General features: G+C 53.0%; 7 protein-coding genes across 7 annotated transcripts; 3 read left to right on the forward strand and 4 right to left on the reverse strand.

Annotated features, from left to right (window-relative positions):
* Nucleotides 1-331: 331 nt before the first annotated feature.
* On the forward strand, nt 332-1348 carry GMORB2_2648 (to alpha beta hydrolase; the record flags this gene model as incomplete). The annotated part of the gene is made up of 2 exons (XM_035464627.1): nt 332-697; nt 827-1348. 2 exons carry the CDS (start codon nt 332-334, stop codon nt 1346-1348), a joined length of 888 nt encoding a protein of 295 aa, XP_035319297.1.
* Nucleotides 1349-2484: 1136 nt separating this feature from the next.
* GMORB2_2649 (DJ-1/PfpI family) lies at nt 2485-3272 on the forward strand (the record flags this gene model as incomplete). The annotated part of the gene is made up of 2 exons (XM_035464628.1): nt 2485-2562; nt 2679-3272. The coding sequence occupies 2 exons, from the start codon at nt 2485-2487 to the stop codon at nt 3270-3272; spliced, it is 672 nt and encodes a 223-aa protein (XP_035319298.1).
* Nucleotides 3273-4126: 854 nt separating this feature from the next.
* On the reverse strand, nt 4127-4626 carry GMORB2_2650 (uncharacterized protein; the record flags this gene model as incomplete). Its single annotated transcript, XM_035464629.1, has 2 exons — nt 4127-4404; nt 4470-4626. 2 exons carry the CDS (start codon nt 4624-4626, stop codon nt 4127-4129), a joined length of 435 nt encoding a protein of 144 aa, XP_035319299.1.
* A 533-nt stretch (nt 4627-5159) lies between these two features.
* Nucleotides 5160-7044, reverse strand: GMORB2_2651 (uncharacterized protein; the record flags this gene model as incomplete). The annotated part of the gene is made up of 2 exons (XM_035464630.1): nt 5160-6490; nt 6555-7044. The coding sequence occupies 2 exons, from the start codon at nt 7042-7044 to the stop codon at nt 5160-5162; spliced, it is 1821 nt and encodes a 606-aa protein (XP_035319300.1).
* A 3051-nt stretch (nt 7045-10095) lies between these two features.
* GMORB2_2652 (AP-1 complex subunit mu) lies at nt 10096-11813 on the forward strand (the record flags this gene model as incomplete). Its single annotated transcript, XM_035464631.1, has 4 exons — nt 10096-10134; nt 10265-10393; nt 10559-11653; nt 11733-11813. The coding sequence occupies 4 exons, from the start codon at nt 10096-10098 to the stop codon at nt 11811-11813; spliced, it is 1344 nt and encodes a 447-aa protein (XP_035319301.1).
* A 539-nt stretch (nt 11814-12352) lies between these two features.
* GMORB2_2653 (uncharacterized protein) lies at nt 12353-13401 on the reverse strand (the record flags this gene model as incomplete). The annotated part of the gene is made up of 2 exons (XM_035464632.1): nt 12353-13306; nt 13387-13401. 2 exons carry the CDS (start codon nt 13399-13401, stop codon nt 12353-12355), a joined length of 969 nt encoding a protein of 322 aa, XP_035319302.1.
* Nucleotides 13402-14172: 771 nt separating this feature from the next.
* On the reverse strand, nt 14173-18146 carry GMORB2_2654 (UV DNA damage endonuclease; the record flags this gene model as incomplete). Its single annotated transcript, XM_035464633.1, has 5 exons — nt 14173-14844; nt 14909-15531; nt 15618-15714; nt 16428-17528; nt 17655-18146. The coding sequence occupies 5 exons, from the start codon at nt 18144-18146 to the stop codon at nt 14173-14175; spliced, it is 2985 nt and encodes a 994-aa protein (XP_035319303.1).
* Nucleotides 18147-20844: the final 2698 nt, after the last annotated feature.

Below are 20844 nucleotides of genomic sequence, written 5' to 3' on the forward strand. Positions count from 1 at the left end.
CTCCCCCCCCCCCCCCCCCCCCCCCCACCTCCGACAAGACCAGGAAAACCTGTGCAAGTCAGGAACCCCAGTTCTAATCGGTATCTCCTACAACAGACACTTGCATCTCATACATATTACATGTAAGGAAGCTCACCAATGCATCCGGAGTTTAAACTATAATCTAGAAAACAGCGCTAACTTTGACAGCACACGCGGTTACACAGCTTCCCCCGTATACAACAACAACAACAACAACAACAACAACAACAACAACAACAACAACACTACATAAACTTATCGCTCCATTGCACACCTACCTACCGCCTGCGTTGTTCCAAGTACATACATCATGGCTGCCCAGACCACCATCAGAGTCCCCCACCTCGGTGGTATCACCGCCGGCTACCGCCTCTCGGGTGACAAGGTTGACACCTCTAAGCCGACGCTGGTCCTGATCAACTCCATGTGCACCACCTCGTCGCTGTACAACGAGCAGTTTGACAGCAAGACCCTGACTGACGCCGTCAACCTCCTCGCCGTCGAGCCTCTCGGCCACGGTGCCACCAGCTCCCCCGTCGAGCACTTCACCTACTGGGACTCGGCCATCATGGCCCTTCAGGTCATGGAGGCTCTCGGCGTCAGCAAGGCCTTTGCCCTCGGCACCAGCCAGGGTGGCTGGATCGTCGTCCGCATGGCCCTGCTCGCTCCCGATAAGGTAAGAAGGAGGATGTCGAGGTGAGAGGGACGGATGGATTGAGATGCGGGAGGATTGAACACGGGAGAGAGAGAAGGGAAGAACGGAAGAGGACTGAAGCTGACGGACCGTCTCCCCAAACACCTACAGATCCAAGGTCTCCTCCCCCTCGGTACCTCGATGGATTACGAGTCGGCCGCGTCGCGCGAGAAGGGCTGCTGGGACCCCAACGCCCAGCTCAAGTCGTTCTACGACAAGTGGTCCACGCCTGTCGACGACTTCGTCGTTGACGAGGTCTGGCGCGGAATGGTCGCCCAGCTGGGCTTCGCCGGCACCATCACGCCCGAGAAGCTGTCCTTCTGGGACAAGACGCTCCAGGAGGTCTACAAGGGCGACGAGGGCCGCAAGAAGGTCCGCATGGCCCTCGCCAACCTCATGACCAGGGACGGTCTCCTCATCCGCCTCGGCGACGTCAAGTGCCCCGTCTACTGGCTCCAGGGCCCCGAGGACCCAGTCTACGGGAAGCTCGTCCCCCAGGAGCATATCAAGCTCTTCACCTCGGCCCCCGAGGCTACCCTGACCTTTGTCGACGGTGCCGGCCACTACCTCAACGCCACCAGCCCCAAGGAGACGGAGGCTGCCATCCTCAAGATGGTCAAGAAGTACGCTTAGAATGCTACTCTCTCCTCGCTATCTTTTTCTCTTTTTTTTTAAGAAAAAAAGAAAGAAGACGGTCAACTCGCCATGAAGGTTTTGGAAATACATGACTAGAATTACGAACAACATAGTTACGAATATACGTATGACTTTTTTTCTTTCTTCTCTTTCGAGAATACATACACATAACCCTCCCCCCCTCCGCCCCTCCCCCTCCCGCGGCGTCATTCGACTACTACTAACTGGTAATAATATTATTACTTGCAATTCTGGACTTCTTCGATCCAAAAACATGTATGCGCATACACTCAATGCGTGTGTGCGCGTGCAGCTCCCAGTTCGCATGAATCTCCCTCTCTCTACTCTCCCTCTCTACCTGCTGAGCCATTTTCCCTCACCGTCACCTTGTTATCTCTTCGCTTCTGTCTTTTTCTCCTCCCCCTCCCACTTAGCTTCTTCCCCCCGCTTCTCCCAACCTCTTTTCCTCAGGGTCCTCTGACTGACACTAACACGAAAGATGCAACATGGAGCACCTGACCCACTTCCTCTTTGCACGCATCATAGCCGAATGAGGTTACAACCATGTTCAACGGATCCGACGGGATAGACAACGGCGGCAACAACTACCAAGGACATCAAGAGCAAGGAGAAACTGGAAAATGAGTGTTAATAATCCCACTCTTCTTCTCCAGGATTCTCTCTTCTTCCTTGTCAATTGTATCAGTTGATGGCTCAATGCGTTGTATAAAGACGGATTTGTCACTTTGGGCCCGAAACCCATGGCTGGGGTCCATCATTCATTCCGCAACTCCGGCTGTTGGTTCCTAGACTCCGTCCACTATGTGACGTCAAGTAGTCGCCATAGAAAATCAGCTGCATCAATAAGCAGAATTCCTCGTGTCGTATTTTGCTCGGTAAATGCAGACTCACGCGAGCTGATTCCGCATGAGTCTATATATGAAGGATGGATCCCTTACTCGGTAGCTCGTTTTGAAATCTACTCTCCATCTTCTCTCTATTTCAAGACTGTAACAGCCACGAGGAACCAAACCGAGGCAGCATCTGCACAACGGCATACCGCTCGGCAACAACATTTCATCGCAACACCACAACATCAACCCCTCCCGACCCGATACAGATCAAGACAAGAAATGGCGCCCAAGATTCTCGTCGTCCTCACCAGTGTGGACAAGATGGTCGGAAGCGGCCTCCCCACTGGCTGGTACCTGGTAAGCAACACTCCTAACCGGCGGTTAAGACCGAAAAGAGAGATGGAGAGATGGAGAGATGAGGAGATGTATGTGTATGTACCGTGACTGACACCATGGTTCCTCCTTCTACGCAGCCCGAGCTGGCTCACCCTTACGAGGTCCTGGAGCCCAAGGCAGAGCTCGTCTTCGCCTCCCCCAAGGGCGGCGTGGCCCCCATAGACCAGGGCTCCGTCGAGATGTTCAAGGCGGACCCGGTATCGACCGAGTTCTACGCCAACAAGAAGTCCGTGTGGGAGAACACCAAGCCCCTCAAGGACTTTGCCGACCGCGTATCCGAGTTCGACGCCGTCTTCTACCCCGGAGGCCACGGCCCCATGTTCGACCTGGCCACCGATGCCGTGTCCATCAAGCTGATTGAGGACTTCGTCAAGGCCGGCAAGCCCGTCGCCGCCGTCTGCCACGGCCCCGCCGTCTTCGTCAACGTCCCCGGCCTGCTCCAGGGCAAGGACGTCACCGGCTTCAGCAATGCGGAGGAGGAAGCCGTCCAGCTCACCAGCAGCATGCCCTTCCTGCTCGAGGACGCCATCAAGAAGGCCGGGGCCACCTACGTCAAGGCTGCCGAGCCCTGGGCCGAGAAGGTCGTTACCTCCGGCCTCGTCATCACCGGTCAGAACCCCGCCTCCGCAAAGGCCACCGGTGAGGCTCTCGCCAAGGCCCTCGGCCTCTAAGTGCTACAAACCCCCCCCAAGATGAAATACTCGAGTAGAAAGAGAGAAAAAGAAACGAGATTAAATGTCACGATACAGATAATAATAACGCATCAAGATAAAAGAGTCCCCCCCAAATCATCCATCTAGACGTGACCCCCTTCCTTCCCGGCCCGCTAAGAGTGATCACCACACTTACTTATGCACTTATGCATGTGAACAAGGTTGTTTCTGTTGGTGATAGTAATTCGGCAACAGCCGTGTGTGGAGACCCCGTCACCCGGCTCCGACCCAAGGTTGTTGGCTCTGAGGGCATGAACTGCCACATGTTGTCGAATCCAGGCTACTTGAAAATAAAAAGCAAGAAGAGAAGAAAGTGGGGTAAACTAAGGTCAAAACCAGTTGGTTGGGTCTATGAAGCATCGGTTTCTGTATCCATACCACGAGGCATTCTATGAAATCACCAGCCTCCCTTCCAACCGCGCGAACTCGGAATGTTCCCTGCCAGACCTGTTGGTTCTCCGATCCTATTATTTTGGCATTGTCCCTAGGCATAGGAGAGTTTTCTACTAATCTTTGGTGCCATCTGCTCGGGTCTCTTGTCGGTTACCCAGAGATCGGGGAAACGTCTAATTCTAATGAAGGTTCTATCCTTGTTTGACGCGCGTGTATAGGATCATATGTGCATGGACAGGCAATGTACGGGTGCCGTAAACTGATCAAGCTATCTAAAAGAGTACGCAATCTAGGTCCATGTTTTACAATACAGCCATATCTCACATCCGTGTTGGCCATGACACAGATAAACTCAACCACGTGCCATCGTCACCTCGTATGCATCAACTTGAATATTGGCCCAGTAAGACACAGAGGCGTTATCGTTCTCCGTGACCATAGTCAACCTGGTCGTTTTCGAAATACAATTCAATGGGTGTAGAAACGCGGCATATGAGCCTGCCCGGACCTGAGCCGACGACCTCGTCGCCGCCATCTACTCGGGCGACTACAGCTCCGACCCCGCCCCGTAATTCCGCCGCGGCGACACCTCTGACCCCGTCTCCACCGTCACCCGCTGGGCTGCCGACGCGAACGCCCTCGTCTGCTCCGTCGTCGTCAAGCCCGACGGCGAGGTCGCCCTCACCACGGGTAACCTCTGCCCCGTCTACCCACTCCACGGCACCTACCCTCGAGCTGCAGAAGAACCCATAGGGTGGCTACCGTCTCGCCAACTGGCCCACTTGTCGTCCTCCAAGCCCAGCCTGCCCCGCCGCCAGCCAGCCTCCCAATCCCGCAGCCGGGCCGCCTCCCTAGACGGCAGACACTTTCTCCCAGACCCCAGGGAGCTCATCAGAGCTAAGATCATCCACGCTTCCATGGGTGAAGCAAAACATTCCCAGTTGACAAGAACTGAGCAAGAGAGAAGAAGAGAAGAGTACATGCGGACACATAAGAAAGAAAGCCCCATAAGTCGCTAGAATTCAGAAAAGTAAGAAATATAAACTAGATGAAAAGGTAGCCGAGAGTATGACAAAATATGGAAGGGTTTTTTTTATAAGTAATAAAGTCGGCGTACTAGATTGTTGCATATATAATGGAAGGACATTATAAGAAATTGAAGATGAGAATATGATAAGAAAGTGATGGGAAACAATGAGAAAAAAACGCCTCGTCATCCTGGACTGGGTGTTGTGGTATCAAGAATAAATGAAAAGTGTCAGTGTCGAAATCCCGTGCCATGTTATTTACCATATGCCCTCTCCCTTAAATCCAGCAATTCGGACCCCCCCCTTTTTACAGAAGCGACGCCCGAACCTGTCGTCGTCTCGCTTCGAAATGTCACGTCTTTTTCCTTTTCTTTCTTTTTTTTAAAAAAAAAATATGATCGACGTCATCGATTCGCCTTCTCCCTCAACCCATCTTGACGCCATGGTCCCTGGGCTCATGCTGCGGCAACAGAGAGGTACCGTCTGCGCCATCCTTGTCAGTATCTGAGGGCCTCTTGCGGCCCATGCGCTCGCACCACTCCTCTGCACTGACAATGGTGCCGTCGACAATCGCGCTGACTTGCGTTACCATGTCGAGGCCCTCCTTGGCCAGGACGAGAACCTTGTGTGCCCCGTCGCGCACGGCCGAGTCCTTGTCCTGGCCGTTGATCTGGGTCTCCTGCGTAGACAGCGTGGCCAGACGGAAGCGCTGGGGCAGGCTGGTCAGGTGCCGGTGCACAAGTACCCTGGCATTCTCAGGGAGGGCTCCGCCGGCATACCTCGACACCGTGTTGATGGCGTCTTGCAGTGTCTTGAGAACGTCCCCCTTCAGCGCATTGATGCGGCGGGCGAGCTCTGCACGGGAGACTTGCTGAGCTGCCCGGGCATCAGCTCCCGCCACCCCTCCCTGCTGGCCGAGAGCTGCCGGATCCTGCGCCATTTCAGCGGCAGCCAAGCCCGACATCGTCTCGTCTTCTGGCTTCTCGTACTGTTCCACCGTCGTCTTGAGGTTACCAATGACACCTCCCATGTGGTGGTTAGCCCAACGTAGCCACCGGAGGCAGTACTTGAGGCTGCGCAAGCTCTCGTCGCTCATGGCAACGCTCAAGCCCGAAGTTGAGATGAGGATGCGTGACTTCCAGGGGGCATTGGCGCGGGGAGCCGTGGCAGCGCCCTGGTTGTCCATCGTCTCAGTATATGCCGGCGAGCGCATGTCGTCATATGCTGGCAATGTCTCAGCTGTGCTGGCAATAGAGAGTCGGCTGCTACTCTTGGGGGTAGGCGGGCACGAATCGTGCGAGTTCTCAACCTCGACAGAAGCCGAGGGGAGCCCCGATACGGCCTCGGTCTCGATGCGCTTCTTGGAGCTGGGTTCAGCACCGGAAGCATCCACCTTGCGTCGCTTCTTGGAGCCTCCCGCTGCCTCCGAGTCCGAGTCCTGTCTCCGGCTCAGGATCCAGCGCACACCACCCTCAACTCCAGTCACGCGGCCGACTGAACCGACCGTGTTGGCAATGGGTGTTAGATATCCCTCGACATACTCTGCTCCGGACTTGAAGCGGGGTGAGAAGTTCTTGGCACCGCCGTAGGCCGATGTAGCGCCCTCAATAGTCGTGGCTAGTAGAGGGTGTGACGCAGTGAGCAGGTTAAACAGCGGCCCGGACTCTCGTGTCGGTCGCTGGCCAGGCAGCTGGGCGGCGGGTGATGGGCTCATGGAAAGGGCACTGCCGGTAGCAGGTGGGGACGAAACGAAATCTGGAAAGCATGCGAAGTCAGCAACAAGCACATGCCACGGCTCTGTACTCGGGTGTTGGCTTACCAGCCCGAAGTTCACCCAAGGCTTTGGCAGCGAGCCAGACGTCGGGATCATCAAGACTGACGCTCGCAGCGCGCTGTTCGGCACGCGTGTCTGGTGACGCCGTACCGACGGCGCTGTTGCTTGAAGCGTCAATGTCCATAGTATTGGGGCTGTCGGCACTGCGATATGATTGAGAAGGGGGGTTCAAGGCCGACCAGGGAGGCGGCGAAGGACGATCAACAGGGTCGAGCATGGGACTATGACCGAGGAGCTCGCCACCGGTAAGGCTACTCAGAGGCGGTAGGACCGTTCGATCATGACCATTGTGTGGAGGTGGCAGCGGCGCGTGTGGTATAGTGGCAGTAGCTGTTGTGGCTGAGAGGGACGTCGTTGACGAGGAATGAAGGCTGTTGGATAATGTCGGCGGCGGCGGAGGAGAACGGTGGTCTAATCGAGAAATGGAGGGCAGTTGGGCTGTAAACGACCCGCTGGAATCCGGTGCGGGCGGCATGTCGTTGACGGATGGCGGGAACAATTTATTCGATAAGAACAAAAAACCCCCCCAAAAAGACCTCCAAAAAAAAAACAAGAAAACGAAGACGCACACAGATGGTCGGCTGGTGTTGCGCACAGAATACGTGGAAGAAGGAGGAAGAGAAGAGAGGAAGATGAGGGGGGGGGTGTTGCAAGCGGTTATGTGTGGTTTGATGTGACTTGAGAATGAAACGAGAAGGAGCATGTGATTGTACTCGTAACCCAGAGGTGCAGGGTTCGGTCACGCGCTAAGACAACGACGTCGGCCGCACACGGGACGATGGTGCAGAAAGAACGGTACTTGCAGAGAGACAGAGAGGCTGGTCTCGAGGGGGAACTGCGCTATGTTCTTCCTCTCCTCTAGTGTTTCCACGGCTGATACGGCTGATAGATAAGACGAGCAAGGGAGAGAGCAGAGAAAGATGAGATGGTGGGCGATAGATGGTGGATGGGAGAGGCGGAAGAAAATGACTGTGTGTTAGCGGAAGGAGCGCTAGGAAGAACGCAGGGAAGGAGGCATGGACATTGATAGTACTACTCCGTACAGCAGCAAATAAGGAGCAAGTACGAGCGAGATGCTTTGTAGCTGCCATTTTCAGCAGCAGTTGGTGGCATTACGCCATGCTGCGAGAGCTGTACCGTATTAGTAAAATCGCTCCTATTCATGTGCCTATGGGTCATGGCCCATGGATGGCATGGCATCAACAGGCAAGAGCGAGCCAATTGGGAGCCTCTTTTCCGAAAAGATGGTGGGGAGGAGAATGTTACGAGTACAAGGCACGAGCACCAAGAGCAGGGAAGTTTGTCGGTTACGGCTGAGCCACGGCTGAGTTACCAGTGTACTATCGAGACACAGCGGACAGTATATCACTGCATCAGTACACCGTACTATTATTATGTTGTTAGTAGTAGTACTTGTAGTGATATAGTAGCGACAGTCGCCAGGAAGAGAAATGCTCATTATCATGAGAGATGAATTGGCCTATCTATCCCAATGATCAGGGATGGTTGGCTCTATTGGCTCTATTGGCTCAACAGACCGAGTAATACTTGGCTAACGCATGTGCTGCAGGGTCCTTGAGGGGGGAAGGCAGAATGAGGGGATAGGGCCCCCGCTCACAAGGCTCCTGATTCTGGGGATGTAGATGTCAAAGGTAAATTTGGGTGGTGACGGTTGTGTGAGATGTGTATGGCTATCTTGTAATATTGGCTACCACCATAATCAGGCGTCGGGACTTGTCTTTACGTGTACTTGTAAATATAATTGGAAGTATTACTGTGTTAGGAAGACATGTGCCTCGTCCTCTCTCATGCCTCACTCACAAGCCAAAATTGGCATGTACCGGGGTACTTATCAAGAACAAAAACCGTTGACCCCAACATTAGCAGCCATTTCTCGACGGCTAGGAGCGTAAAGGCTAGAAGCACGTGTGAGTCGGACGCCTCTTCCCTGTTGGTTTTGCCACTTTGTCATTGTGAAAAAGCTACGGATATATCGCTCGAATCATGCGAGCTATTAGTTTGCAGACCACTGCATTATATCCTCGTCTAGAAGATGAAAAGAAAAAGAAAAAGAAAAATAAGCCGAGAGCTGAATAGTATTGATATATACGAGTAGAGTATCCCGTAGTCCTCTCGGCCGTGGTAATATTGGCTCCGTATCAATATTACTCGTAGCATGAGGCATAAGTAATTCTTATGAGTCCTACTCTTTGATACTCGTACTATTACGACGCGACATGCAAACGAGACAGTCACAAGCGTATTACGCAATCTGCAAAGATATATCTCCTCCCTCCGGATGCAAATACCGCCGTCAGGAAACTCGGGCCTCGAGCCGATCTGCCGAGATTTTTCTTAGCAGTGCGAGAACAAGCAACTATGGGTGGGTAGGTTGATAAGTACTACCCATTATTAATATTAAAAAGATGCACCACTGCGAGTACTATTCATTAGTATTGCCGCATGAGTATCGTCTTTTCTGTCGAATGGGAGCGAGTAATTGGCCAAAGCTCGATACTGGGCATCGAACCTCGGCGGTGACATATCAACTACTGCCGCCAGCTGGCATAAACAGCACATCATGTGCTGTTTAATATCATTTAAGAGACTCAGGCCATAGTTGGCAGAATAAGCTTGGTCATGGCCATGGGGTACCAATAAACCGTCGTTCTTGCCTTTCTTTCAATTCCTACGTTTCCGACCGGGCAATGCGGAACAAAATAATTCATGATACAAACATGGATGGTGACGATAAAAAAATGTTTGGCCCCTCTGACGCCGCCCAAGCCACAAGGGAAGTCCCCCCAAAAGGAAACAACCGAGCTCGGCCAGCTCTTATGGAGCCATGTGATCCCTCTCCGCACCACGAAATCGCTACCTCAACCACGAGCCGCAAGTTGGGAAAAATGACAGAATGCCATTTCCCGGGAGCAAACCAAGCGATGGGTAGCACTGTCTAGAGGGTGCGTTGAGGGAGGAAGAAGAAGAGAAGGGAAGGAAGAAAAAGAAAACTTGTGGGGGGAAGCTTTTATGCTTGGTGGAAATTTTTTTTCTCTTTGGCGCAAAGTCACGTGCTCTTTCTCTTGGGCTCAGGTTAGTAGTGATTACACTGATACCCAGTAGGAAGGAAAATGAATTGCTGCCGATGATCTTCCGATGGAGCGCTGGCACTTGGAGAGAGAGGTCCCGCTACGTAGCACCTCTAGCACTAGAACTGGTACAGTAAAGTAAGACGACCGTTTGGAGAGGTTCACTTTGACTTAGCTGGAGGCCACGATATCATCATTCCGCCTCATATCGGCACAACTACAACGCCTTCTACCACGACACAATCTCTCAATCTTCCCCGGCGGCGAAATGTTTCGAGGCTAGATCTCATTTGCAACTAATTCAACACCTCCCTCCCCCCTCCCCCCTCCGTCTTGCTCTTTGGGAATTAATCGCCCATTGCCGAAACGACACTCGTCCGACAATAATAATAATAGCACCCACCCCTTAAACCATCACCCCGCCTTCCCCCTTCGCCATGGCGTCGGCTCTCTTCTTCCTCGACCTCAAGGGCAAGGTACGCTCAAATCCTCTGCTCTTCTTCTTCATGAAGCCGCATCGCGTCCCCGGGTAGAGAAAGAAAAACGTACACCCAAGACCCGTGTAGCTGACGATCCAATGAATCTCCTCCCCTCCCCTCCTCCCAGACCCTTCTCGCCCGCAACTACAGGGGTGACATTCCCATGTCGGCCGTTGAAATGTTCCCTACGCTCCTATCCGATGCCGAAGAAGAATCCTCGGCCGTGCCGCCGTGTTTCTCCCACGAAGGAATCAACGTATGTCTTCCCTCGTTCACTACTCTCCCTCTGTTCCCGATGGCGGACCGGGTTCCTTGGAACGATGCGAGCGTCGCATCTTTGACGACTCGGGGCCTTTTGGCCTCGTTTTGCTTGCCTGTTTTCCTGTTATTCGCTAACCTTCTTTTCGAATACCATTTGTAGTACCTTTACATCCGACACAATAACCTGTACGTCCTGGCGCTGACGAAGCGCAACACCAACGCAGCCGAGATCCTCCTGTTCCTGCACAAGCTAGTCGAGGTCTTCACCGAGTACTTCAAGGTGCTGGAGGAGGAGTCGATCCGTGACAACTTTGTCATCATCTACGAGCTCCTGGACGAGATGATGGATTTTGGCTACCCGCAGACGACCGAGTCCAAGATCCTCCAGGAGTACATCACGCAGGAGTCGCACAAGCTGGAGATTCAGGCGCGGCCGCCCATAGCCGTGACCAACGCCGTGTCGTGGCGGTCCGAGGGCATCCGATACCGCAAGAACGAGGTCTTCCTCGACGTGGTCGAGAGCCTGAACCTGCTCGTCTCGGCCAACGGCAACGTGCTCCGCTCCGAGATCCTGGGCGCCATCAAGATGAAGTGCTACCTGAGCGGCATGCCCGAGCTCCGCCTCGGCCTCAACGACAAGGTCATGTTCGAGACGACCGGCCGCGCCACCCGCGGCAAGGCCATAGAGATGGAGGATGTCAAGTTCCACCAGTGCGTCCGCCTCTCGCGCTTCGAAAACGACCGCACAATCTCCTTCATCCCCCCGGACGGCGAGTTCGAGCTCATGTCCTACCGCCTTAATACCCAGGTCAAGCCCCTCATCTGGGTCGAGTGCGCCGTCGAGTCCCACTCCGGCTCCCGCATCGAGTACATGCTCAAGGCAAAGGCCCAGTTCAAGCGCCGCAGCACCGCCAACAACGTCGAGATCATTGTTCCCGTCCCTGACGATGCAGACTCCCCCCGCTTCCGCACAAACATCGGCTCCGTCCACTACGCGCCCGAGCAGAGCGCCATCGTCTGGAAGATCAAGCAGTTCGGCGGTAACAAGGAGTTCCTCATGCGTGCCGAGCTCGGTCTCCCCAGCGTCCGTGGCGACGACGAGCTCGGAGGTGGCATGATGGGCGGTTTCGGTGGCAGCATGGGTGGCGCCACCGGCGGTAAAGCAGGAAAACGTCCTATCCAGGTCAAGTTTGAGATTCCTTACTTTACCACTTCTGGTATCCAGGTCCGCTATCTCAAGATTACAGAGCCCAAGGTATCTTCACTCCCCTTTCTTCACCCACACACACGCACCCTCCACCAGCCTGCTAACTGACCGGTCTTAACCTTCCCAGCTACAATACCCTTCTCTGCCTTGGGTCCGTTACATTACTCAATCAGGAGATATTGCCGTGCGTTTACCAGATGCCGTCTGAGAGACTTATCCTACGCACCCAAATACTCTTCTTTTTACGCAATAAAAAAAGTCCAAGACATTTCCAATGGTTAATGAGCCTCACACCATGAAAACCCCCCACCCCTTCCTCCCCCTAGCGACCAACGGGGAAAACCCCCTTCTTCGACACTTATACACGCGATATATCTTACAACATTACCAGCCTGGATGGCACATGACACGAATGAGAAGAGAAACGAGACTGTACTGTACTGAGCAGGCTGTACAGAGCAGGCAAGCAGACGGAAACTGTTGACAACGCGAGAGATGATATTAAAGGGGAAAGAAACGAAAATAAAGAAAAAGAATCGGGGATTCTATTATTCATGTGACTTAGACGGCCGGTTGGTGTGACCTGTCATGATTATAGAAAGAACAACTCGAGTTCCTCCCAGATGCCCTTGTGACGACGCCTGTATCTACTCCTCGGTGACCATGCTGGTGCACTCATGACCATGCTGCTCAAGAGAGAGTCTGGCTCATTTGAGGAAAGAATGACCACAGTACTCTTGGAGATGCTTACTGCTTTTCCATGATCATGACACCCTCAGACTCAAACACACGCATGGCCTCGGGAGTAGATGAGGGGTCAGTCGGATCTAGGGCGACGCATATCAAAATGCCACGGGGCATGTCGGCGACAGAATAGGGGACTAAAGGGGCCATTAGCGGGCGAGTAAGAAGAGATGGACTGGTGTGAGGAAAGCACCCGCCTCCTTTAGGTGGATCTCGATGCTTCCATTCGTGGTTCTCCCAGCGGAGCGTTCCGTCGATAAAAGTGGTATGGGCCCTGGGCTGGCCCTGCTCACAGGGCGCCGAGAAGGCCATAAGGCCGAGCAGGATGGAAACGTCTCCACCCAGCCCGCGCGAGGGACGCTTAACGAGGGGATTGACGTAGGTGGGCGGCAAAAGGGAAGGTACCCACGACGGATTTCGGCCAGCAACATACGAGTACGTGGGGTGAGTATCATCGTGACTGGTGAAGACGGCCTGGGATACGCCCGTGATGATGCCACGGCTGCTGAGGGGGAAGCGGAACCTCAGCGGGCGCCAGGTGAAGTCGTCGATAGGCGGGCCGGTGCGCGTATCATGGATTGTAGCATCGCTGGGGACCATGACGTATGGCATGAAGGGGTGGCAGGCGAACATGGTGCAAGTCTTGTATGTCGGGATGGGCTTCAGGTCACCCCTGTGCGGCCAGTCGCTTTGCTTGCCGCAGTTCCTCTGGTTGAGCTGGTAGATAGCGCCTATGCCCGTGTCCGGGTCACGTTCGAACACGAACTGGTAGGCGGGGAGCTCCTCGATCTTGCCGTTCTTGTATCGCATCACACTGCTTTCGAGTTCGCGGGAGTACGACTGCATATCCGTGGGCGGACGCGCCTGGCCCCATGTATCTTCTTCGCTGCGAGATATAGCAATGTCATTGATTACAAAGAGAAAGCTCAGCTCCGGTATAGGGGGACTTGGGCCGTCCTGTAGGTATCAATGTTTCCTTCCTATCAGTCTTTGTTGTTGCTGTCGTGGATAGGGAAGCGATGCCTGATTTTGCTCACCACGACTTGGTCCATGATGACGTGTTGTACCTTGCACTGTTGGAGATGATGTGAAAATATGTTTATACGGGCTTTCTTTATGGATAGTAGGGATACTGATTCCTCCCGTGGTGTCGACAAATCTACGGGGAGATGGTTGAGGCTGACCCCGCTCAATCTTGCCCTCGATTATTTTTGTTGTTGATATTATGGAAGACAGAAGAGGAAGGAGTAGAACATTTCTGAAAGGGAAAGAGCTCCTAAGGAAGAATATGAAGTGGCCGTCAAGTGGCCGTGAGCTGGAATCAACCCACCTCGGCAATCACACGGTGACCACGTGCTGACAACACGGACTTGGCAGCATTATGGAATTGCCACTACGACTATCAGTGCGATGATCAGTGTGACAAAGTGGTCAGGGTCGAGATTTCAATCATGCCACGTCGGGGGCTGGCAGTCACAGCTGTCTTCATAGGCAGTCGGGTGTAACGCGAGGGGGGCAGGGAGGAGCGCGAGCCAGCTTGCACCAAACGTTTGGAGGTACACAGGCCACAGAGAGAGTGAGGATAACCAAGCGCGGGCGATCAGGTGGTCGGATAGAGGTGGTGTTGTCAGCGTTGCCACGCTGACATATTTCACATTTAAGCAACCATTGTGGTGACACTCGGATGAACAGAAGTCGAGACTCCATACCATGATGGCCATGTGTTCCTACTGACCATTCCCCAAGCAATATGAGCTAGAAAAGGTCTATAATTTTGAGATGAAGATGTCTGATCTTATGCCCCCCCCCCAATATGCTGCTTCTCATGACCTCTTAGCCTTCTTGCCAGAACTACCTTCGGTTTCCTGCTCGGCACTCTGCGCAAGCTGAGCCTTCGTCTCCCGAAGCAGCCTCTTCTCGCCCAACCTGACAACAACAGCCATACGATGACGCTCAGATAGACCGCCCTGGCTCAGCAGACGCTCATCCTCCTCCACGGAAGTAGGGTACCTCGCTTCCAGGGCCACCACAGCCCTGGCAAGTATAGACTCCATGATCTCGCGACGCTTTCTCTTCTCGGGAACGGCCTCGGGGTCCAGCTTCTTGACAGCCTTAACAAAAAACTTGAGCTGCTCCGTCAGCTCCTCGGGCACCAAGACACCACCGGGCGGACCCTCGAACATGCCGTCGGGACCGATGTCCCCGGCCTCTCGCTCGAGGACAAACGTATCTTCGAACTCCTCATCGTCGAGACCCTTGCGGATCCCGCTGAGTTTGTCTGTCGAGACTCCCAGCTCAGACGCCATGGCTCTCTCGACGTCACTCCAGGGGAGCTCGACGACATCGTGGCGTGCGTGCTTGTCTGTGACGTAGCCGTATCGGCGGAGAAGTTCGGAGTTGGGATGGGGGCCGTAGTAGTTGAGGATCTCGTCGCCGGCCTTGATCGGTCTCAGGGATACGACGCTAAGGCTCTCGTCGCCGTGGTTGACGTGGGCCTAGGGGAGTGGAGTCAGTGTTTTGATGCTTTGAGGGCTCTTTTGTGTCTAAGAGGCGGCTCACATTGAATTCAGCATCGGCATTTAGAATGTCAGCCATGGGCACCATTCCCATGACAGACTTTGCCTGGCGGTCCTCGACCCACTCCTCGTCGGGATTCTCCTCCTGCTCATCTTCATTCTCCAAGTCAAACGCGTATGCCATGATTGTGCTTCCCATCCTGTGCGCCAGGCCGATCAGCTGGTCGTCGCTCGCCACTTCGCTCGAGGCGAACAACTCTGGATTCTGGCGGATGACGGGCAGAATCGAGGCGCGGAACATGGCCTCGGCATTCTCCCTACCAACCTTGCCCCGCGTCGGGCTGGCCTGCAGCTCGTCCAGCTCCTCATCCGTCCAGAACATGGGCGTCTCAAACGTCTGGGGTAGGATGTCAAAGTACGGCTTCCAGGGGGAGTCCTGGCCGCGGAGGAATTCATAGATCAGGATGAGGATGAGCCCGCTCCAGCTGTCCTGCTTGGGAGAGTCGTCCGCAGCATTGCCGTCCTCCCGCGTGCCTTCCCGGGCCGAAAGATTCGCCCTGAACAGGTCGGGAAGCCTCTTGGCTATGTCTGACGTCTCTACGTCTATTATTCCTTTTCTCGGGATGGTGAAGAGCGTTGTGTCTGGTGAGATGTCTCGGGTTGCCACTGGGTGGAGGTCAGTACCATGGCTCAGATACAGCGAGAGAAGGCAGATGACGAGAAATAGGGAGACCAAAGAAGAATATGCGTACCTATCCCGCGCCCAGCACCTCGCGAGCGCAGGTCGATAATGCTTATGTCATCAGAGAATGAGGCTCCGGGGAGGCCCTTGAACCAGCTCAGGAAGGACTGTGTCCGAGAGTCAAAGTCGGGTTGAGCCATTGCGACCAAGTAAATGTGAAGAAGATAGAACGCCAAAGTAGATAATAACAAGCAATATATATAGAAAAGATTTATATATATATATATATGGTTTCGTCAACAGGCCTGCCCGTCTAAAATGAGTTGCCGTTTACCACTGCAGAGTACTGGTGTAAAAGAGCTCTTGACAAAATATTTTCATCAAGTAGCAACCTGCTCCCGATAATATAGTGTATATATCACTGTGTATATATAATCCATACTGTATTTACGACTGCACCATCTAACGACAGTTTCATTTCGAGATCTTCTGTCCTCTTTTCTTTGTAATGAAATCCGATGAAAGAAAAACACTCATATGCTACTGTTACCTGATGCTATGAGATCTTGATTGTATACTACCCAAACAAATTGCGGAATATGAAAACACACGGCTCTATAAGTCGATTGATTCCAAGATGAAACGACCCTCTCCATTACCCCAACTCCGTACAACGTACGCATAATTACTGCTACTCTTCATCGTCCTCTTGCTTGGCTGAAAGTTCCTTCGTCGTTGTCATCGTCTTCTTATTTTTGCCCGTCTTTGATGACACCCTCTTCATCGGCTTCAGCCACTCCTCCATCCCCTCTGGCCAAAAGACCCTGCGCTGCGGCCCTCCCATATCGACGTCTTTGTCATCTTCTGCCACGACGCTGACGTGATCTGCCGCATTCTTCTTCGTGTTTTTATTCTTGCTCCTGGAACTAGTAGGAGACTCATCGTCCCTCTCATACGGTATAATGTCATTGAACAGGTCATATCCTGGAAGTTTGAACGTGCGCATCAGCTCAAACACCGCCTGCTCCTTGTCCTTTGCCTCGATCATGAGGTCCATGCCGTCGGGGCAAGGAGGTAGGGTCCGTACGCGAGCCGAATGCTTCCGCCGTTCACGCGGTGTAATTGCTGATGCCGTCTGCTCGCTATAGTGCATCTTCTGCCGTATACCTTTGCGCGTCCACGTGGCGGCAATGCGGTCATACAGGTCTATGATGTCGCGGGTTCCCTCACGGATCTTGTCCTGGTCGAACAGGATGTTATGGTGGTGAAAGTCGAGTACGAGGGGGATATTCAGCTCCTCGCAAAGCGGGAGCAGATCGTGCACTGTCCACGAGACGTCGTCGTTCTCTAGGACCAACCGCCTCTTGATGGCCTCCGATAGCAAAGATCTGAAGTTGTCGCGGAATCGGTCCATCGTGGCTGCCTTGTCGCCAAACGTCCCCCCTAGGTGCAATATCATGACGGCATCGCGGTCAGCCTGTTCTGGCAGACGTAGAAGGGAGAGCATCTCGTCGTGGTATTCAAGGTCGCGCACCGCCGCAGTCACAACCTCCTTTCGTGGACTGCCCAGCTGGGTATACTGGCCCGGATGTACGGTGAGCCGGTGTCCCAGCTCGGCTGCTACCTGTCCTATTTCGGCCAATGTCGACGCTGCAAACGGCGCAAGCTCGTAGCCGTAGTCCCGGTGGCTAGCAAAGGGGAACATGTCGCTGCTCAGCCTCATGAACTTGATGCCGAATCTGTCGTTCCATCGGAGAACCTTCTTGACGTCGCGGGCGTTGGCCAGCCCGATCTCCCGCACATATTCCACGCCGAGCCTCTCATCAGCCTTCTTAGTCTTGTCGGGCCGGTTCTTGACTGCGTGTTCGGGCTGGTCCGGCTTCTCGAGGGGATATCGGTGGTCTATGATGGAACTGATCCGGCACGTCCTGGACGAGAATACCGGAGGGTTGGAAGCTCTCAGGTATGTGTTGAGACAGGCCTATTTTCTTGGCCACTCATGTCAGCTCATGGTTCCCAACATTTTCTAGTTATTTACAGCAACAGGTAGGGGAGAAGAAAGGACAAGAGACAGTTATTCCAGAGAGATCGACAGTGGGCGTCTCACATATCCCAGTCGGCCTGTCCAGGGCAATGGTAGCCGCTCACTGTTTACCGGTGGTGCTCTCCTCGCTCCCCTCTCCACTTCTTCTTGATCCTTTGCTGCATCGGAAGTCCAGGGAACAGAGTCATCCTCTCCGGTATCGAGGTCACTGGAGCTGCCGTGATCCCCCGGCTTGCCGTTGATGACATGGTTGATGGGGATACTTGTGCGCGGCAACTTAGCATTGTCGATCCTGGTTTTTCCGTCGGCCAGCTTGTCATCGAGTCTCGACGTCTCGACGGCTCTCCGTTCCTTCCTCACTATATTCTGCAGCTGATCTTCCATCTCTTTCAGTTTCCGTACCGCGCGTTCTACACTATCGGACCGTATGGCGTCTTGTCCTTCCTTTTCAATCTCTTCTGCTCGTCTGCTGGCCACCCTTGTACTGAATCGTTGGCGAGTATTAGATGTGGGTGGCGACTGCGATTCACGATTCTTTCTCTTGCTAGACGGCATGGCGGATGGCAGTCTGACGATGGCGGTGATTCTGTATCTCAGCAGTTGTGCACGCATCAAGGGACACAAACTATTTTTTTTCCTTTGACGAATAGAGAGAAAGAGAGAGAGAGACACACACAGAGAGAGAGGGAGACAGAGGACGGTGCTTGAGAACAGAATAAGGAAACAACCGAAGAAGCGTCCTCCAGCCCTTTCAAGTATGTGAATAGCTTCCGCCGCAAAAGGGGATCGGAGACGCCAGACCAAGGATCAGATCCCTGACGTATTTGGCAGTAACGCGGTAAGTTTGCCGTGTTCCGGGGTAAGGAAGGTTAGAGAAGAAAAAGAATGAAGCGAGGCAATCAATAAAGGGGGGGAGGGAGGAGGGAGGGTAGTCTGAAGGTAACGAAGATTCACGTGTCCCCGCAGGTTTAAACCGGGATTTTTCATCCGATAGGAAAGAACTGGGTTACCTGGAAGAAGAGCGTTGGACATATTAATCATGGAAAGAGACAAGGCCAAAGCGTTACAATCGGTGGGGCCCTTTCTGTAGATTCGAATGCCTGGCCACGAGAAGTGGACGATGCTATATTGTTACGAAGTAATTACTGCTTTTTATGTATGAATTAATAAACCTACAATGCTTAGGCATTCATCGTCATGTTCTTCTTTTACGGAACAAGATCTTCCCTAGCTGCGTAATCTATTGTTGGATTGAAATGGGAGGAGGGGTTGGGGAGGGGCGTCGAGAGAATGATGGGCGGAAATAAAAGTTGTTGGTCTGATTGAAAATCATGGAGAGCAGGAAGCCCATAAAAAGGTGTCAAGGGATGGACCCATAATCGGTGAAGTCATCGACACTCTTGGTGACGTCGGTGGAGCCTGAGCTACAAGGCATGCACACGCTCTCAAATACAGGTTACACAAGTACTACGATTACTACACTAGCTGCTGTTGCTGCTGATACCAATATTATTGTCAGCATAGAGAGAAAGGACAGAACAAGAGAGACAGATGAAACGGAGGGATGGCAAAGGGAGAACAGATGTAAGAGTCTTCGTTTCTATTCGTGCACGGATATGATGTGCTAAAGATGGGGTATTGATATATCTCTATCGTGTTATAGCCGATTGGCACGTTGATGATCGCCATCACCAAGTGACGATTGGTGCCGCAACCCGCACGAAGCATTCGGATCAGACTTTCCGTTTGTCTGGGAGCATAGAGTGTTTAGCTTGAAACGTTATCGTGATCGCTTGTTGATGATCGATTTTCTCAACCTACTAGTCCATGGGAGCATCTGATGGTCATCGCATTGGTATCTCCGCATCCACGAGTTGTTTATGGCCGAAACGGGATTGTATGGACCTGGGTCTAACCCCTTTCCCTCTCTCTACAGAGTAGTTTGGTGTACTAGAGTGGCACATGTGAGTCGTGGCATGTGCTTAAAAGCCAAGCAGCGAAACCCCATTATTCCGAGGGTGACAGTACTGTTTAAACACCACCCGGTAAAGGTGCTGGGTGGATTGTGGCTATCGCGACCAGTTGCATCTCGCGTAGTCGATTTTCATTAGAGCAAACAGGGTATCATACTCTTTCTAGCTCTCTTGGCTGCTTCCCTCTTGTCTCTTTCGGCTGTTGGCATCGTGTCAGGAACTAACCCCGATTCCGTCAAGGAAGAGGGCAACGATCAATATTACACATACACTGATCACCGGAGCCTTCATCACTATAACGCCTCTACCTCGCCTCTATACGCAGACATTGTCACTTATGTCACTACTCCCTCCCCCAAGAAGACTTGTCTGACACATCGTCCCTTCCTGCCTCAGGCACCTAGGTCAACTAAGACCATATAACAACGTCGGGTTCTTTCCTCCTAGCTAGATCATAATCATCTCTACACACACACAAACACACATCCGTACACGCACACACACCAGCAGACCACAGCACATCATATAGATGACATGGTCTCCTATGACTCAAGGAATGAAAATCAGTACACCAGCGACAAGAACAGAATGATCCCTCTCGGAACAAATAACAACATGTATCAAGCCCTCAAACAACGCTGTTATTGGCATCTCTCTCTCTCTCTTGACCTTGTATCATTACTCGGACCAACACTGGATAAGTCCACCCAATACAGACGCACGTCCAACCGAGGTCGTTCCCTGCGCAAGTTTGACGCTCTTGGTGTACACGTGTCGTGTGTTCACAGGTGCCTCAGCGCCCAGCTGTTGATATGTCACACCATGCCCGCAAACGAAGTCCAAACAGGAATCGAACTTCTACAATGAAGAATCGAAAAACTTGAGATGATTTCACAAAGCGATGCGAAGTAGTCACGGCGTCTTACACGGATCAACACTTGAGGAATATCTGGTGGTCTGCCACGAGCATGTCTTGTGTAGACCACAGAGGGGCACCGCACGACCAAAATTCCTACCAGCAACCCTCCTAGAAAGCACTGAGCGGCCCTAAAACCATGGACGTCATTCATTCTGACACAAACCGACATCATCCGGCGGGTCTTAGAGCTCAAGATTGACTGGGCTGACCCAACGACAGCCCACTGCCATCTAGCACAGCCGTCACATGAGGTTGTGGTGGATGAAGACGCTAGTTATAGCATTTCTATCTGCCAGATTCTTGCATTCGCCATACTTGCGTTCCAACCAAGGCATAATGGAAACAATGAACGGGTTACCGC

The sequence above is a fragment of the Geosmithia morbida genome, assembly GCF_012550715.1.
Source record: "Geosmithia morbida isolate 1262 chromosome Unknown scaffold_14, whole genome shotgun sequence".
NCBI classification, from domain to species: domain Eukaryota; kingdom Fungi; phylum Ascomycota; class Sordariomycetes; order Hypocreales; family Bionectriaceae; genus Geosmithia; species Geosmithia morbida.